The following is an 18,503-nucleotide window of genomic DNA, read 5'->3' on the forward strand; positions in this document are numbered from 1 at the left end:
CAAAAACCAGGCAAGGTGAAATAGGGAAAAATTAACCTGAAACCTGAACTGGGAAAAACTAAAACTAAGACATGAAAAACTATGACATGAATATAGCCTGAATATGAACATCAGGGAAACCCAAGACATGAAGAGCTTAGACTCACGGAACTTGTAGTAAGACGGACAGACGACCCAACACTGAACAGAGGAAGACAGAGAACTTAAATATGCAGTAGAGTAAAGAGGGAAGTGAGAATACTTGGGGAAAACACAGCTGACAAAAATGAACCTGAATGAACCTGAACGTCGGGGGGGGGGGCGACAAAAAGGGGACGTAGACAACATGAGCTTGACAAAATATTGAACACACAGATATAAAATACATTGTAGATCCGAGTAAGGTGCATTACACTTAATTCTGACACTGATGCTGTTAAACTTTCCTGACCAACACAAGACACCAAAAACCTTTTAGTGACACTGAAACCCAGCTGCACTCAAGTAAAAGATACAAAAAAAAACTGTGAATATTTTGAACTTTTCTTTGTTTTATAAATCTAATTTGATAAATGTTATATTTTTTTAATGGATCTTTTTAAGCAAAAAATACTTTTATTTTGGACGACACTACATTCAAAAGCAAGTATATCCTTTGGGTCTTTATTTATTTGCTTTTTTGTATCAGCCAAGTTATATTTACATCAGGGGTGGCCAACTCCCAGGCCTCGAGAGCCGCTGTCCTGCAGGTTTTAGATCTCACCCTGGGTCACCACACCTGAATCAAATGATTAGTTCATTACCAGGCCTCTGGAGAACTTCAAGACATGTTGGCTGTGTCCCAATTAAGAGGCCGCACGCTTGAAGTACGCGCACTACGCGTACTACGTACGGTGCGTACTATAAGTACGAGAAGTGCGGAAGTGAGAGGCTTGTGAAATGGGACGGTCTAGCCTTCGTCGCGCTGTTCAGGTTGCCTAGCAACCATGATACTAACTGCGAGACACGTTACATACAGCTTTGTTTGACAGAAATGAAGGAGAAAAATGTTTTGTTGGTCATTCATTTTTGTCATGACATCACTTTGATTAGTTGAGTATCTGAGGCTGAGACCACGGGACTGTGAAACATGATTGTTGGGCTTCATTTCTGTGCTGAACAGTCATTTAAGATTAGCTAGTAAATAACAATTAGCTAATGTTGTTCATGACACTAAAATCATCTCACTGTGGTAATGTAAATATAATATGGCCAATATTATATGTATTGTCAGATTATTATGATACACATATATATATTACAGCAGTGAGCTTGAACTCTGTGTCAAAGATTCAAGTTGCAGTTATTTATATTTCCTATCACCTTAAATCTTCACTCAAAGACACTCAAGTATCTTTGACAGTGTATATACAGATGTATTATATATAAGAGACATATTGTTTGTTTGATATGTTGGCATTACTAAATTTGGCTCAATGCTAAAATGAAGAGTAGACTGATATATTAAATATTCCTTTATTGGGTGAGAAAATCAGACCATGTCATAACTGCTTTAAGTCATACAGAATAGATATCAGAGCCTTAAACAGGCTGACTTCTGCTAAATGGGTCAAACTGGGCAGAAAGTCTACAAACACATAACATCCTTATAGAATATGATGTAACACTATAGATCAACTTAGCTCAGAATATATAAAGCATATAAACAATTACAGCAATATGATGCAACAAACACAGCAGTGCTACTAATCCAAAATACTCAAAGCTTCATAGAACTGAAACAAACATTTATTTTTAGGTCCATTCTGCTGCTGATACATACTTTAGGTTTCTGAACATTAAACTTGTTGCTGCCTTTCATAGTGTGTAACTTGAAGGCCCTGAGTACTTTCTCCCACACTGAAAACACTGGAATGATAAAATTATTTGAACATTACCTAATAAGACTGATTCAGGACAGACAATTAGTTATGTTAAACTTTTCTAGCAGTCCTTCACAAACAGGGAACAGTCTGTCTATTCTCTCCATCTGTGAGCTGCTGCTGGCTCTTCCTCCTCCTCTTCCTCACACACTGCTGAGTTTGTCCTGGTGGATCATCAGCCTCACAGATGATGTGCAGCAGTGGGTCCCTCAGTCAGAATGTTCATACTTTTATTCCACAATCAGAGAGAAAGAAACAGAGAGAGAGTGCAGGACAGACAGACAGGTGACAGTCTCAGGTGTATACACTGCTACAAACAGGAGGATTTAGTGTTTGTGTTATTACGAGTGCTAAACAAGAAGAGTTCCCAGATGGTACAGTGGACACATGTGTGACTCCTGTGATTAAAGCATCTTTCTTTCAGCTTAACGAGTGAACCGTCAGCTCGTTCAAACACACGTTAAAGTCTGTTTGGCTCGACACCACCGAACAGAGGCAGCAATATAACATAGCTAACATTAACAGTGCAGTGGATCCTGCTTGTGCCGTGATATTCATGACTGCGAACCGAGCAGCATCACTGACTTTCAGCTTGTTGTGTTTGTGGATATATGACTGACTTTAACTATCCATAAAATCATCACATTCTCTGTAAGATTAAGGTCAACTATATATATATATATATATATATATATATATATATATATATATATATATATATATATATTTAGAAGAAAAGGCTTTAAAACCAAGTTAACGCTGAAAGTACAAACATCACTAATGTCACATAACTTTGCCGACATTCATGTTTTAATGTTCTTCATTATTAAACATTTGCACATAAATAAGTGATATAATATTCAGTACTTACTTTTGACAGTTCACTCTTCGGCCGCTCCCTTCTGCCGTATGTTGCGGCAAAATTATCCACACCCACCGCCGCGCTTTGGGTGTCTTGAAAAGCGCTATATAAATCCAATCCAATCGTTGTCGCGTGGCGGTGACGTAATCGCACTCAAAATGCGTACTTCAAGCGTGCAGTATCTTAATTGGGACACAGCCGTTGAGGAGGTAATTTAGCCATTTAAATCAGCTGTGATGGATCAAGGACACATATAAAACCTGCAGGACACTGGCTCTCAAGGCCTGGAGTTGGCAACCCCTGATTTACATAATACAGCTTTAATGTGACTCTGGTTGTGTTTCATTATTGTGTCTTAAACATGAACATTTCTTCCTTCTGCGCTTTCTTCATGTAACATTTCACCTGCAGTCAGAGAAGAAGAATACTGAAATCATCAATAAGCTCCAGCAGGAGAAAAAAGCAGTAGAAGACCTGAAGAAGAAGCTGGAGGAGAAAAATTGGGAGGTTTGTGTTTCCATTATAAACATTCAGAATTTACTGACCCAACTCTCTTTATCTCTGTATTGTAAACAGTTATGAAGGAAACTTTACATATTATTTTGTTTATTTGATCAATTATGAACTAATAATGAAATGCAAATAAATGTGTTTCTTTGGGATCATCCTTTTGTAATTTATGTCATAGCAGGCTCTTAATTCTATATAGAACCTAATTTATTAACTTTTTGAGTGAATGTGTGATTGTATTGTGCAATCACCCACGTTTTGCCTTCCATTGTTGCAGTTTCCGTATCATTAACTACACAAGCACTTATAAATCCACCTCTATACACATTTTTCAGATCGTCCCACAACACTTAATGTTGTTAACATCAGGCTACATCAGCTCCCTGATATTTAAAATAAAATAGCTTTTATTTAATCTTTTTGCGTAAAGCGAATAGTATAGAATAGAATCACCACTTTATTTTCATTCAGAACATTTAGTGCACATCAAAATGAAAAGCATTTACTCATCACCAGACTTTAAATATAAATAAATCTATAAAAAGTCTAAAGGTTTAAAATATAAAAAGGATAAACGTGTAAGAATATAGGAAAAGAAATATTATTTGGATTATGAAATACTTTTATTAGTAAGGAAAAGCTGTTCAGGATCTTTAAATATATCGAACAGCAGTAACAGCAGCAGAAAAGTGCACAATCATCGTTCAGCCATGAAATGACACTTCTGTAAATATACAGTCATGGGGGACAGAGGGGAGGGGGGAGGCAGTCAGGGTGGGTGGTTGGTGTGCTGATGGTTGGAGAATGAAACTATTGTAACATCTGGCTGTCCTGGTCCTGATGCTGCTAAACCTCTTTCCAGAGGGCAGCAGGTAGAACAGTGCATGATGGGGGTGGGCGGAGTCTCTGATGATGTTATGGACTCTGCTGAGACAGCATCTGTGCTCGACTTCCTGGATGGATGGAGGAGAAGTCCTGGTGATCTTCTCTGCAGTGATTTCCTCTCTGCGGCCTTAAAGCTGTCAAACCAGATGGAGACACAGCTGCTCAGCACACTTTTAATGCTGCTTCAGTAGAAAGTGGAGATGCTGGAGGAGAAAGGTGTGCTCTCCTCATCTGATGCAGGAAGCTCAGACACTGCTGAGTTTTTAACCAGTGCTCATGTGTTTGGTGACCAGTCTAACTTCTTAGTTATCTGTACCCCCAGAAAGTTGACACTGCTGACTACCTCCACAGCTCTGTTGTGAGTGATTAGTGGTGAATAACTGGACTGTTTTGTCCTGAACTTGATGATCAACTTCTTGGTCTTCTTGACATTCAGGATTAGATTGTTGACACTGCACCAGTCGTTTCACATCCTGTATAGGACAGATCTATGTTGTCCATAATGAGACCCACCACTGTTGTGTCATCTGCGTTCCTAATCATGCGATTAGAGGCAGATTCAGCGCTGCAGTCATGTGTCAGCAGCGTGAACAGCAGTGGGCTCAGGAAACAGCCTGATGGGAGCCAATGGAGAGACAGGTGGAGCTTAAGATTCTGTTTCCCACTCTCACAGAGTGAGTTCTGTCAGTGAGGAAGACCAGCAGCCAGATACACATGGGGGTGCTGATACCTATGGGAGGGGTCAGTTTTCTCACCAGCTTCTGGGGGATGATCAACCAACAAACAGCATTCATACGTGACTGTTCTCGTAAAGCTCAGGTAACGAGCAGAGGACATCGCTCTGTGGAGCCGTTTGGCCAGTACGAAGACTGACGTGGAAGGGACTCTACAAGGACTTCATTATTAAGGGAGTTAATGCAGAGGGCAGGTGTCAACAAAACATGTGATGGGGACAGATTTGAAACATGATGGAACAACGTTCTGCTGCAGCGAGGTGTTAAAGATGTCTGTAAGGACGTGTGCTAGCTGCTCAGCACACTGCCTTTCATACATTCACTCTCCTCAGAGTTTTACAGACATTAGTGATACTGAGATTCAGTGTTTTCTCATCAGGGTGAAGACTGTCTTTTATTGCAGGGTGTTGTTGTTTATCGAAAATGTACAGAGACAGTGTGTGTTGTTGTCACACATACTTGCTTCATTTATTTATTTATCTAACTTAAAAACTTGAGTTGCGTGCTACCAGGTCAGGAGGAGTAAATCTGGGGTCCTTTAACAGAATGATGTGGTTTCCTCATCCTCACTCTACTGGTAGAAAAGCAGGCTTCCATTCATGACGCTTAGCATCAGTGTAATGTTGCCTCTTCAGCTGATATTTCTTACAGTAGAAGGCAAAGGGAGTATGTCCAGTTTATTACCCATCTTTCTGCCATGAAGGTGTTCATAGGGAGAGGGAAGTGTTATACAGTAAACTTGAAGCCAGTCCAGCACAGTCTCCTTCCATGGCTGTGACGGCTGGATTGCTGTCTGGATGCAGGTGCAGAGGTCACGGAGAAACCGTTCAATTGCTCCATTTTGCAGCTGGGTAGTAGACAGATGTTCTGCTGTGAGAGATGCCTGTATTATGGAGGAATGGGTCAAATGCTTCAGAGGTAAACTGTGTACTTTTGTCTGTTACATTAATGTTCTCTGAGTTGCCGTGACAACTAAATACAGACGAGAGGAGTTGAATAAGCTCAGGCCATTTGGAGTAGGAGTCAGTCGATGCCACCAGTAGAGGTCTCTTAATCTTTGCTCTGTGTTCACAATCCTTTGGTGACTTTCACTTTCTAGTGCGATCAGTTTAGGTCTCACTGAACATGGTGCAGTGAGTCTTGAGCATCTGTGAACAGAATTAATTAGAGTTGAGAGTTCATTATGGGTTTTGTAGTAAGATGCAAGTGATTTGATTGAGGCAGACAAAACACTTTGTGAGCGCAAAGCAAGCAGTTCAGGTCAAGTCGAACAGGCAGAATGAAAATCAGCAACTGGAAGTGACGACATGGCAGCAGAAATTTGAGCTACCATTTCAAGATCTGCATCCAAAGTGAGATGTGAAGAAACAGGCAGAAGCAGATGAGATAGACAGTCAGCTGCATGACTCAGAGACCCTGGGCGGTAAATAACAGCAGACCAGCGGGTGATACTCATTCTCGCCCTATGAATTCCTTTGGTGCTCAGCAGCATTGTCAGAGCTTGGTGGTCTGTCTGCAGAGTGAAACATCAGCCTCACAAATATGTTCTCCTTTTCTCTGCAGCCCACACACCAGCAAGAGCTTCTTTTTCAACAGTAGAACATGTTTGTTCTGTTGCAGACAGTTTGGGGGAAGCAAACGCTGCAGGTTTTCTGTGCCATGTGGTGGAAATTTCTTTATTTTATGTATTGTTCACATTTTTTAACCGTATCACTTTAGTAACAGTTGTATCATTTTGTCACTTAGGTTAGCTTCACTAACGTGTCTTATGCTCTATCACATGTGTTCTACACAGACACACACAGCGGCCGCGGCAGTAAGTCAGAGTGTGGGGGGGTTAGATAGATAGAGTGGGGCTCTCCTGCTCGTCTGTGGAAGAAGGGAGGCAACAGCTTAGTGAAAAACAGTTGTAAATGTCTCTCCTTGAAGGGAAGGTATAGGCCTGTGAGGTGAGGCAACATGTAAGAGTTGTGGAACATCTTTGTGTCTGTGTGTGTATATAAGATGTGAGGGCGGCGGCCATCGTCAGAGAGGACCCTGGTGTTTGGCTAGAGCAGTGGTTCCCAAATGTTTTTTGCCAGGCCCCCTTTGTTTTACAAGAAAATCTTGCCTCGTTCGGAGGCATGAGAGTTGTTTAATAATAATGATGTACACTTTTATTGATCCCCATGGGGAAATTCTTCTCTGCATTTAACCCATTCACTCAGTGAAGCAGTGGGCAGCCACCAGTGCAGCGCCCGGGGAGCAGCGTGTGGGGATGGTACCTTGCTCAAGGGTACCTCAGGGTAGCCGTTCAGGGGATTCGAACCCCTGACCTTCCGATCATGGGGCAACCGCTTTACCTACTGAGCTATCCCTTGTCTTGTTTGTCAGAGTTGTTTCACTTTATGCACACAGTCAATATCTGGGCAGCAGGGATGCAAGAAGCAGGTGATGTGTTTGTAGACATGACAGAAGCAGTAGGAGCAGCAGGTAGAACAGTGTTGCCTAAAAGGGTGATGTTCAGCCTAACACAGGAATTCTTTTCTTTGTGTATGTAACCAGTTGAAGATCAGGTGGTTGTAGTGGTGTATCGCTGAAGTGCTCTTTCTATGGACTTAGTTTGTTGAACTGCAAATTCCGTTTGTGTTGCCAGTGTAGCAGCTTTATCCAGAGTCAATCAGGTCTTTCTCCTAAATAAATAAATAAATAAATCCTATATGTCATTTGTGCATAAGAGAAAAGAGAAATAAGAGAAAAGCATAAAGTACTAAAACAACATTGTTTCTCTGTTAAAAACGGTGATGTTTCTTCGTCCTGTCTGCAGCTGGAAAATAAACTCAAGGATGAGGAAAAGAGGAATGAAGAAACAAAGGAAAAAGTAAAGGAGATACTTTTATGTTTTTACATTTAATTCTGACACTGATGCTGTTAAATTTTACCAACAAACACAAAACAGTGTAGTTGTTTCGTTTTATAAATCAAATTTTATAAATGTTATATTTTGTGTGTGAGTGTGTTTAAGTAAAATCTACTTTTATTTTTGGAGACACTACATTCAAAATCAAATATATCCTTTGGGCCTTCATTTAATTAAATTATTTAGATAATTCCAATAAAACATTTAAATTAAATTTTCATCGTTACTTATTTATATGAACCAACTTATATTTCCAATATTCAGCTGTTATTTAAAGCTTTAATGTGACTGGTTGTGTTTTCATTATTGGGTCTTAAACATGAACATTTCTTCCTTCTGCTCTTTCTTCATGTAACATTTCAGCTGCAGTCAGAGAAGAAGAAAACTGAAACCATCAATCAGCTCGAGCAGGAGAAACAAGCAGCAGAGAAACTGAAGAATCAGTTCAAGTCCAAATGTCACGAGGTTTGTTCTTCCACTGTAAACATTCTTAATATGCTGACAAAATTCTCTTTATCTCTGTATTGTAAAGAGTTATGAAGGAAACTTTAGATGTTATTTTGTTTATTTGACACCAAATGTCTAATTAATTCTCATTCTCTTATTTCTATATAAAACTTAATTTATTAACTTTTTATGAATGAATGTGTGATTGCATTGTGTAATCACACACACGTGTTTTGCCTTCCATTGTTGCAGTTGCAGAGTAAGGAAGGAAAATTATTTTGTTTATTTGTTGTCTGTTAAAGTATTTCTATATGTCATGGTCCTGAGTCTGAGGACTCAGTGTTTTGTGTTTCCTTATGCTTTTGTTCATTCCGAGTGTGTATTCTGTTGTGATTTTGCCATTTGTTAGGTTTCTGTTCTTTGCCTGCCTGCTCCCACTTCTCTGTGTTCCCTCTGTCTGTCCATGGTGTTATTGTGTCTGCTCATGAGTCTGCCTGTCATGTTCAGTGTTCAGTCTGATTCTCTGTGTCTGTTAGTTTCCTGTTTTATTCTGAAAGTTCATGTCTCATGTCAGTGTGTTCAGTTTTACCTCTCCCCTGTCTCGTTAGCCTTATTGCTCCCAGCTGTGGCCCATTCCCTGATTACTCCCCGTGTATTTAAGCCCTGTGTTTTCCTGTGCTCTCTGTCGTGTCGTCTGTTTAACTCCGTGTCCGTCTGCATCATTCTGTGTAACCTGCGTCTCTCCGCCATCTTTCATTGTGTATTTTGTTCCTCCCCCTGTGCGTGTTTGGTTTAAGTTGAGTTCTTTAGTTTTCCCCAGTTTAGGTTGGTTTACTCCCCGCTCTGCTCCTCCTGTTTTTGTCACCTTATCACCTCTGCAAATAAATATTCACTCGCACCCCAGTCAGTGCCTGCATCTTGAATCCTTTACTCAATTCACCACACGACTGCTGTGCAGCCGTGACACTATACATAAACATGTTGCTCACAATGTGAAACCTCAATAATTTTGTCACTTTTATCAACAAAGTGCTGCAGAAACAACATCTGTGTGTCTTTCTTTCTGACAGATGATCAACTCTGAGAAGGAGGAAATCATTCAGAAGCTGACGGAAACATTTCCTGCACTGGACTCAAAGGTCAGTGAAAGCATCTCTCAGCACACAGAGGCAAACATGGACACATGTGATGCTGTCATCCTCCCAATGATCACAGACCTGTGCACTTATATTCCTGCAGTTTTGTCCAGCAGCAGTTTCTGTGTCATTAACCAAACACAACTTTGAAATCCTACCACTGCAAGATTGTTGACATCATCCCACAACACTTAATGTTGTTAGCATCATGCTACATCAGCTCCCTTATATTTACATCATACAGCTTTAATGTGACTGGTTGTGTTTTCATTATTGTGTCTTAAACATGAACATTTCTTCCTTCTCCTCTTTCTTCATGTAACATTTCTCCTGCAGTCAGAGAAGAAAACTGAAATCATCAAACAGCAGCTCCAGCAGGTGAAAGACAGAGTAGAGAAACTGAAGGATCAGTTGGAGAAGAATTCTCACGAGGTTTGTCTTTCAGTTGTAAACATTCAAAATGTTCTGACTCAACTCTCTTCATGAATATAATGCACATCAATATTTACTCACCAAATCTGAAGGCCAAATCTAAAAAACGAATCCAGGATGTGTACATCTAAGAATATGTGCTGGATCTCAGAGTCTCATTGTCCTAACCCTCCCCACTCAGTTTAAGATCTGCATGTTCAGGCAGTCTACAGCCAAACATCAGTCACAGCAGAAACTTCTCTGTACAGAGATTTTTTGGATGTTGATGTTGTGGAAAAAATAAATCAAAGTGATTTTCTGAGATTTTTTAAAAGAAAGTTGAAACCTTTGCAAAGGGATCAATACAGCATGAACAGGGTTCTTACAAGCAGTGACAAAGAAGCAAAATAATAACAACTCATTTGAGACCGCTCTCTTTCCCAACGAGTAACATGCCAGCGTTTTGTCACATCCTGAGGTGAAACGTTTGCTGCGAAATCGATCAACTTTAGACCAGACAACAAACGACGGAGGCTCCGGAAAAGTGCAATCAAACGATGAGTTTTATTATCACAGGAGAACAACCAACCATCAGAATCAGAATCAGAAAGGGTTTATTGCCAAATGTTGAGCAGGTTTACAACATTAGGAAATTGCTGCGGTGCTTCAGTGCAAACATACTGTCATAAAAATATAAAATAAGAATAAGAATTAAAAGTGCTAAGTAGATAGATATATACATGATATATACATGAGTGCAGGTGGTGATCAGTGCTAAACATGGAATGATGCAGTGAACACAGCGTAGGGTCATGTGTTAGTGGTGGGAACAGTCATACGGTTATTGTTCATGTGTCCGACAGCAGAGGGGAAGAAACTGTTCTTATGGCGAGAGATTCTGGTGCGAATGGACCGGAGCCTCCTGCCTGAGGGGAGCAGGTCAAACAGACTGTGTCCACGGTGAGAAGGGTCAGCTGAGATCCAAGCTGCACGCCCCAGTGTCCTGGAGGTGTACAGGTCCTGCAGAGATGGGAGTCTGCAGCCAATCACCTTCTCAGCAGAGCACACAACACGCTGCAGTCTCTGTTTGTCCCTGATAGTTGCTCCAGCGTACCACACAGTGATGGAGGAGGTGAGGATGGACTCGATGATTGCAGTGTAGAATTGCATCATCGTCCGTGTTGGCAGGTTGAATTTCTTCAGCTGCCTCAGGAAGTACATCCTCTGCTGGGCTTTCTTGATGACGGAAGTGATGGTGGGCTCCCACTTCAGGTCCTGGGTGATGGTGGTACCCAGGAAGCGGAATGAGTCCACAGAGGTGATGGGGGTGTCAGACAGGATGATGGGGGGGGAGTGGAGCTGTGTGCTTCCTGAAGTCCACAATAATCTCCACTGTCTTCTGGGCATTCAGCACCAGGTTGTTGTGGCTGCACCAGGACACCAGACGTTCAACCTCCCTCCTGTAGGCAGATTCATCCCCGTCCGAGATGAGTCCAATAACGGTGGTGTCATCTGCAAACTTGATTAGCTTGACAGACTGGTGGGTGGAGGTGCAGCAGTTGGTGTACAGGGAGAAGAGCAGAGGAGAAAGAACACAGCCCTGAGGGGAGCCGGTGCTGATGGTCCGGGAGTCCGAGACATTCTTTCCCAGCCTCACATGCTGCTTCCTGTCCGTCAGGAAGTCAGTGATCCACCGGCAGATGGGATCAGGCACATTCATCTGGGAAAGCTTGCCTCGGAGATGGTCTGGAAGGATGGTGTTGAAGGCAGAGCTGAAGTCCACAAACAGGATCCTGGCGTAGGTTCCTGGGGAGTCCAGATGCTGCAGGATGAAGTGTAGGGCCATGTTGATGGCGTCGTCTACAGACCTGTTGGCTCTGTATGCAAACTGCAGGGGATCCAGGAGGGGGGCCGTGAGGGTCTTGAGATGGGAGAGAACCAGGCGCTCAAATGACTTCATGACCACAGATGTCAGAGCCACGGGTCTGTAGTCATTTAGTCCAGTGATCCTAGGTTTCTTGGGGACAGGGATTATGGTAGAGGACTTGAAGCATGCAGGCACATGACATGCCTGCAGTGAGGAGTTGAAAATGCCAAAAAACACTGGGGCCAGCTCATTTGCACAGTGTCTGAGGGTGGCAGGAGACACACCGTCTGGGCCGGGAGCTTTTCGAGCATTCAGACTCATAAACTGCTTCCTCACATCTGCTTCATGAATATGAAGAGTTGTGGTGGGAGGAGGTGGTGTGAAATCCTCTTTTGTGTGGGGTGAGGAGGGGGGTGTTGTAGGTGAAGTGATTGAAGGTGGTGATGGCTCTATGGAGGGGGGGAGAGGTGGGGGAATGAGTGTCCAAAGTGTCTCTATTGTTGGGGCCGTTGGAGGTGTGAAGGCTGCCTGATGGCTCGTCAAAACGGCAGTAAAAGTCGTTAAGGGTGTTGGCCAAGAGCAAGTCATCAGTGGAGTGGGGGGTTTTAGGCTTGTAGTTGGTGATATTCCTAAAACCTTTCCACACAGAGGCCGAGTCATTCTCTGAGATCTGCTGCTGCATCTTCTCAGAGTGCTGATGTTTAGCAATGTCCACTTCTTTAGTGAACCTGTACTTGGCCTCTCTGTAGCAGTCCCTGTCTCCGCTTGTGAACGCCTTTCTCTTTTCCAGCCACAGCTTTTTGAGTTTAGGAGTAAACCAGGGTTTGACATTGTTATAACTCACCCTGGTGCGTGATGGCACAATGCTGTCCTCACAGAAGTGGATATAGGAGGTGACAGTGTCCGTAAACTCGTCCAAGCTGTTAGAAGCAGCCTTCATTGTGTCCCAGTCCGTAGACTCCAAACACGTGCGAAGCTCCTCCACAGCCTCGTTGCTCCACAGTTTTTTGGTCCACACGACAGGTTTGGAGAGCTTCAGCCTCTGTCTGTACGCGGGGATCAGGTGGATCATGACGTGGTCAGAAAGTCCAAGTGAAGCGCGGGCACCGCACGATAGGCCCCGCTGATCGTGCTGTAACAGTGGTCTAATGTCCTCTCCTCTCTGGTCGGGCATTTGGTCGGCATCAGCATACGGAATGTGTTGCTCTGACAAGAATACACTGGGTTCTGGTTTTATAGGATAAAATATCACACCTACGTCAATACAGTTCAAAAATACATGGTGACAGACGGGCAAAAGTTCAACCCGTACAAACAAGGGTACATCACGTACACTTCTAATAACCTTACACCGACATATAACTTCTCCTTTCTACATTACTTGCCTTTTAAGGTAATAACTTCAGGTCTTAGCATCTCTAAGAGCTAATAATCGACCCTCGTCATTAATCACTAAGTAGAGTACTTTGCAGCCAGTCTCAAACTGAAGTAGAAGACGCTTAGGCCTCCACTCAGACCTGCTACTAGATTAATATGTGTATTGTAAGCGTGCATGCAATTAACCTGCTATGTTCTCATTTCCCCTCCACATGTATCATCTGGACACTCGCACCAGTGAAGTTTAAAACCTCCTAGAATGGAACATCAACTCTAACCAAGCACATTTATGCATTGTGTATAAAATGAACTCAACCTGTAAGAATAGAAAGGTCAATGTGATGACAGACATATTCAATGCAATATAAACCCTGTAGGAAATATTACTGATAAATGATACTGTGAAACATGTTATTAATACATTCTTCATAAGGCAAATTATATGGTAGCAATAAAAGAATCTCTGAATCCCAACATTCCCTCTTTTGACATTCCAACAGGAATGTCACCATACTTCATGTTGTATCACTCCCTGCCCCACTCTATGGGTTCCAGGTTCATCTGGTAGATGCCCCCAACCCAGCCAGGGTTCGCAACCCTCGCCACTATCTTTACCAACAATCCTCTGACACAAGGAATGATACAACATCCAGCGATGACCAATATTCCCAAAAATACAGCCAATCAGCACATCACTGATATAGCCACACCTTTCCATTGTCCAAACACAGATGTCATCCAGGATGCCAGCGGGTTTTCAATACCTGAGTGCTCATGCATGGTTTTAGACAAAGTTTTCAGGCCCTCCAGAGCCCGAGTAACTGAGCCATCTGGGGCAGTATTATTAGGGATAAAAGTGCAGCACATGTCTCCAGACATCGAGCACACACCTCCCCTCTCTGCCAATAGCATGTCAAGCGCCATCCTATTTTGGACTCCCATCAGTGAACTTGGACCCAATTGTTCTGTCAACCCCATCATGGCGTCCCTGGTTAGGTTAGAAAGTCTCAGCAGATTGTAATGAACATAGTTAATGCGGTCAACATTCTTATTAGGTGTTACCCAAAGGAATATACTCTCAAATCCTGCAGCTATCGGATTCACCAGCTTATACTCGTCTGGAACTCCCCTAGGCACTCGTATGGAGTCTATCCAAGTCGGCGAGTTCAGGCGAGGATCATAAGCATGTGTACCTTGGGTCCCTCTTTTGACCAAAACATGTCTCTGACGTCTGGCGGCTAGAGTACGTGTGTTGCGTTGTGGAATAGCCTTTACCTGATTCCCAATCAGCATGAGCGGAGCTCCTAATCGCACATCCCAGATAGCAAGGAAACATTGAAACAATGTTGAGTTAATATCAGGCTGTGTCATTGAATCAACGTTGAAGTGTGACGTTGACCTAACGTCACTCTTGCACCCTTTTTTAACGTTGAAACAACGTCAGGTTTCAACATTGATTCAACATCAAAACCTGACGTTGTTTCAACGTTATATTTTCTAATACTGCTGACATTGAAACAATGTCAGATTCTGATATTGAAACACTGTTGAGCTATGGTGTTGATTTTCCACCTCTTTCGCACAGTTGCTTTTTATTAAAACAACAGTTAAATCATGACTGGAAATCTACCTTTCTTTATAGGTATTTTAACCAATACTAAACTACTGCATGTTTCCATCAATACTTAAACCACCTAAACACATAATTGTACTTATTCCTTAAATTGGACACCCTTTATAAAAAAAACCCAAATGTCTCACAATGTATCATGTCAACATTAATATCCTAAAATAAGAAAGCATTGCATGTGATGTAAGAGAGAAAAAAAATAAACAAAAAAAGGTCAATAGGCATGTTTCGTTTGCTAAATACTTTATTAAAAGACAGTTTCCTATTTACGTTTATATGATTCACAGAAGTTTGTAATTTTTTTGCATGATGTGCGTCCTGCACCCACCCAAACGATCTGGGGCGTATCGGAGCCATTTCTGCACTGCTTGTGCAAAGACAAACTCGGACATAGAGTTTGCCCCTAACTGCTGCGTCAGGCTCCAATCAAGGCAAAGCGTCTCACCTATAGACACATTTTAAGAGATGGAATTAGCGTGTCTCATGTCTTAAATGTGTAGGCAAGTGCTTGTGTGTTTAATCAACAGGCCGTTGTTATGTATTTAAATCACATCTGACAGCTATTACAATTTATAGTTACAAAGTGTACATAACCTTTATATACTTACCATTGCCTTATTTGCCTCTTGTGATTGAAGAGCTGGCTCTGCATTGTTTAGCTCCTCAATGTTGTGCAAGGGCAAATCCAGAGGCAGTACCCCAGCATCTACCGATTCATTGCGGATGGCTCTGACCTCCTCACGGAGTTCATTAACAGCTCTCGTCAGGTCTGACAGAAAAAGATAATTTTTTTTTAAGTATTTAAGAATACAGACAACTTGTCAAACGTTTCCTTGTGTCACACACAGATATGTACAAAGACACTAGACAGTATTTTATTACCTGGTATTTTCACTCGAGGGGCCTGGGGAAACCATTTTTTGGTGGGCTGCTCATCCTCTGAGTCACTATATGTGTACAGGGGATTTGGTCTAAAGAAAAAAAGTTGAAAACGGTCATAAGTAATTACAAATGTGCTTTTGGAATATTTTTTCCTAAAGTTACAGTTTGATTTATAACAACACACACAGGAAACAGATGTGCAAGAAGGTACAGTATACAAGGAATTTTTGAAGTGCACAAGTGTACACGGCTTTGCATTTATAAAAAGTTTACAAGCTTCCACTTTTTGGACTATATTATGTGGTGATATTGCAGTATGCAAGCACCACAGATATGTATAAAAGACAAGATCATAAATTCTTAGCAATCAAAGATATGTTTGTGAAATAAAAAAAAAGTTTTACTTGTGCTTTCTTTTATGACTGGTCTGAGTTTCAGCTTCGGACTGAAGGTCAGACATATCACAGTGTTCACTTAGATATTTCTGAAGACTGCGTTCTGCTTCGTGAAATGTGTCTGGAAGTACAAACACAATGTATGGCCAGACATAAATTAGGACACGAAAAACTTGTTATTGTTACATTTATACAACACCAATCCAGATGATACCCACCATGGCTTATTAGAAGTCAGACTGGTGCATAGGTGAGCCATGTTGCACCAGGATGAACTCTCCTCTTTACTGTGTCGTGGATCCTGAATGTGTCTCACGGAGGATATGGAGGCCATGACAATTTCTCCCCATTTATCCATGATCTAGGGACTATTTCTGTACCACCAGTGCTAAACTGCACAATGCACCAGTCTTTCATTTTTATCTTTTTTTTAATTTGGAGTCCTTTTTTGCCCTGTCTAGGATAAACAGGAAACAGATAATTACAATATATTTCATAGTCACTACAAAACTTGATCTATTGATTGAACTAAATAATAAATAATAGCTTAAAATGTATATAGGCAACAATTACAAGCAAACCCGTATATGTAAGCATTTAAACACTGAAGATAATAAAATTAACAGTATTTTGTCTAAGTCTGCCATTGTAGGAATTCATGGCACCGAGACAAAAACATGGCGCACAGTGTGGCGTCAAAATAGGCGCACACCTTTGACGCTGCGTTTTCTCCGTCTTCCTCGTCCACACGTAGATGCTAAACGCAGTTTACGTGTGGACAAAAGGTGCAAACGCAAGTTAGGTGAGCGTGCAACATAAAGTTAGGTGAGCGTGCAACATAAAGTTAGGTGAGCGTGCGAATCGAAGCGGGTGCTCACCAATCATTAAAAGTAACAAAGTCATTGAACACATTTATACAGTTACCTTTACGTTTATCAATCATATATCACAGATTTACAATTTTTTGTAGTACTATGCTAAAAAGCAACTACAGAGCGAAAGTCTGGGTCAAGCGCCGAGGCGACGGCAAGAACAAAGGAACCCTCGAAGCGTTAAAGCTAGCTTTGTAAGGGAATATAACGGAAAAGTATGAAACGAAAATGTTTTCTTTGTTGATAGACTTTGTTTGCAGTGCAATTTATTTGTTGCCGGATTGTAAGATGAAAGTAGACACAATTTCGGGCTCCCACATTTTATCCGAAACTTTACATTAACAAGTTTGTTTTGTTTTTTTTACTGTTATTCAAATGCAACCGTGGAAATAACTAATAGAACAAAAGTCATTCATTCTTACCTTATACTAATCGTGGTGCAGGCCAGTGCAGTGCATGAACTGATGCCTTCTCCGGTCAATTCCGCTGAGAGTAAATCTAATGTCCCGCTCTACAAGCTCTACAACCAAGACAATGGTTACCTGGAGGGATGTACCAATGTGATAGGGGTGCTGCGGAATAGTCCAAGTGGTAGCAGCTTTAATTTCCCGCTCAACCATAAATCGATGGTTTTTCAACGTGATTGTTGTCACCTTGTCAACTATAAATAGATCAACAATCAACGATGACAGAACAACAGTGAATCAATGTTATTTCAATGTCAGTGTAAGGTTTCATCAGTATTTCAATGTTGTTTCAACATTGGTTTTGTGTTGACATTTCAATCCTGACGATTCTGATGGTTCAGATGGAAAATCAACATCTGTTCAATGTCTCCTTGCTATCTGGGATGTCCCTACGCTTCCTATAGGAACACGAACCAACAGAGTATTCTCCCCACAATAATAATAGAGCCCACTTCTTGCCCAGGTTCCAATTACCGTGCTAGGGCCACTTACATTGTTGGTGGTTCGTCCCTGAAGTGTGACGGCACACCAAGTTGGGTCGATCTCTCCCACCTTGTACTTTTCATTATCAGCAGAGAACTTAAAACATGTTATCTTGTTTTGGCAGAAATGGTCCCACTGTTGTCTGACGCTTTCCATCTACTACTTGCTCCTGTACACTTAATGACGTCACACAAATCAAACATCAATGAGCTGGTAGACCCTTTAACATAGTTCAACTCTATGCCATTATTTCTGCTGAGACATTCATCACCTTTACCTGACCCCTCGCGCTTTTGTCTTTCTAGCGATCCTGTTTTAGGACCTAGAGCCTCAGGAACTGCTGGGCTGGACTGGCCTCCGTGTTCAGACAAGGGGTCCGGAGTGCCTTGCAAAATACAGACAATAAACAACAGAGCCATGGTTACTATTATTGCATATAATAAACATGTAGTTGTAAGGAACCTTTTAATAAGTTTCTTCCCATTACGTGTCTCTGATTCGTTTGTTTGCATCATGTTATATAAACTTTGTATTCTAGAATCGTTGTATAAATTTTAGATTCTGGAGTGGAACTCCCCTCTTTGTGGAGCCTTTAACTTATCACTGCCCCTTTCTGATGGCGTGGCGACCTTCTCGGCTGCTGCTCTTCTTTCTTTGGCCTTCCAGGTAGACTACTGGATGGCCCGTGGCACAGGTGAGAGGGTTTATTCTGCCTCTGTTTGTTGACACCTGTGTTGGTTGAAGC

At 41.7% G+C, this 18,503-nt stretch overlaps 2 protein-coding genes across 2 annotated transcripts in view; one reads left to right on the forward strand and one right to left on the reverse strand.

Moving 5' to 3' along the window:
• The window catches only part of LOC146673743 (uncharacterized), an 88,269-nt gene that overhangs the window by 27,124 nt on the left and 42,642 nt on the right, over positions 1–18,503 (forward strand). Inside the window, exons 8-15 of the mRNA XM_085401009.1 lie at positions 3,175–3,270; positions 4,350–4,516; positions 4,832–4,899; positions 7,266–7,364; positions 7,640–7,752; positions 8,167–8,256; positions 9,309–9,377; positions 9,705–9,806. Coding sequence (XP_085257135.1) covers positions 3,175–3,270; positions 4,350–4,516; positions 4,832–4,899; positions 7,266–7,364; positions 7,640–7,752; positions 8,167–8,256; positions 9,309–9,377; positions 9,705–9,806 — 804 coding nt within the window. The remainder of the gene's footprint in view (positions 1–3,174; positions 3,271–4,349; positions 4,517–4,831; positions 4,900–7,265; positions 7,365–7,639; positions 7,753–8,166; positions 8,257–9,308; positions 9,378–9,704; positions 9,807–18,503) is intronic.
• LOC146673744 (uncharacterized) lies at positions 14,886–16,144 on the reverse strand. Its single transcript, XM_085391476.1, has 4 exons — positions 15,946–16,144; positions 15,542–15,630; positions 15,268–15,428; positions 14,886–15,104 (listed from the first exon to the last, which is right to left on the reverse strand). Exons 1-4 carry the CDS (start codon positions 15,999–16,001, stop codon positions 15,075–15,077), a joined length of 336 nt encoding a protein of 111 aa, XP_085247602.1. The 5' UTR covers positions 16,002–16,144; the 3' UTR covers positions 14,886–15,074.

Source organism: Rhamphochromis longiceps, linkage group LG3 (assembly GCF_057381845.1).
Source record: "Rhamphochromis longiceps isolate RC_006_pf linkage group LG3, R_longiceps_female_GT1.1, whole genome shotgun sequence".
Lineage (NCBI taxonomy): Eukaryota > Metazoa > Chordata > Actinopteri > Cichliformes > Cichlidae > Rhamphochromis > Rhamphochromis longiceps.

Coding starts and splice junctions, on each gene's coding strand:
- LOC146673744 (XM_085391476.1), bottom strand. CDS start 16,001: ATGTCTGACCTTCAGTCCGAAGCTGAAACTCAGACCAGTCATAAAAGA. Junction 15,429..15,541: donor CCCTCGAGTGAAAATACCAG/GTAATAAAATAC, acceptor TTTTTCTGTCAG/ACCTGACGAGAGCTGTTAAT. Junction 15,105..15,267: donor AAGAGGCAAATAAGGCAATG/GTAAGTATATAA, acceptor ATGTGTCTATAG/GTGAGACGCTTTGCCTTGAT.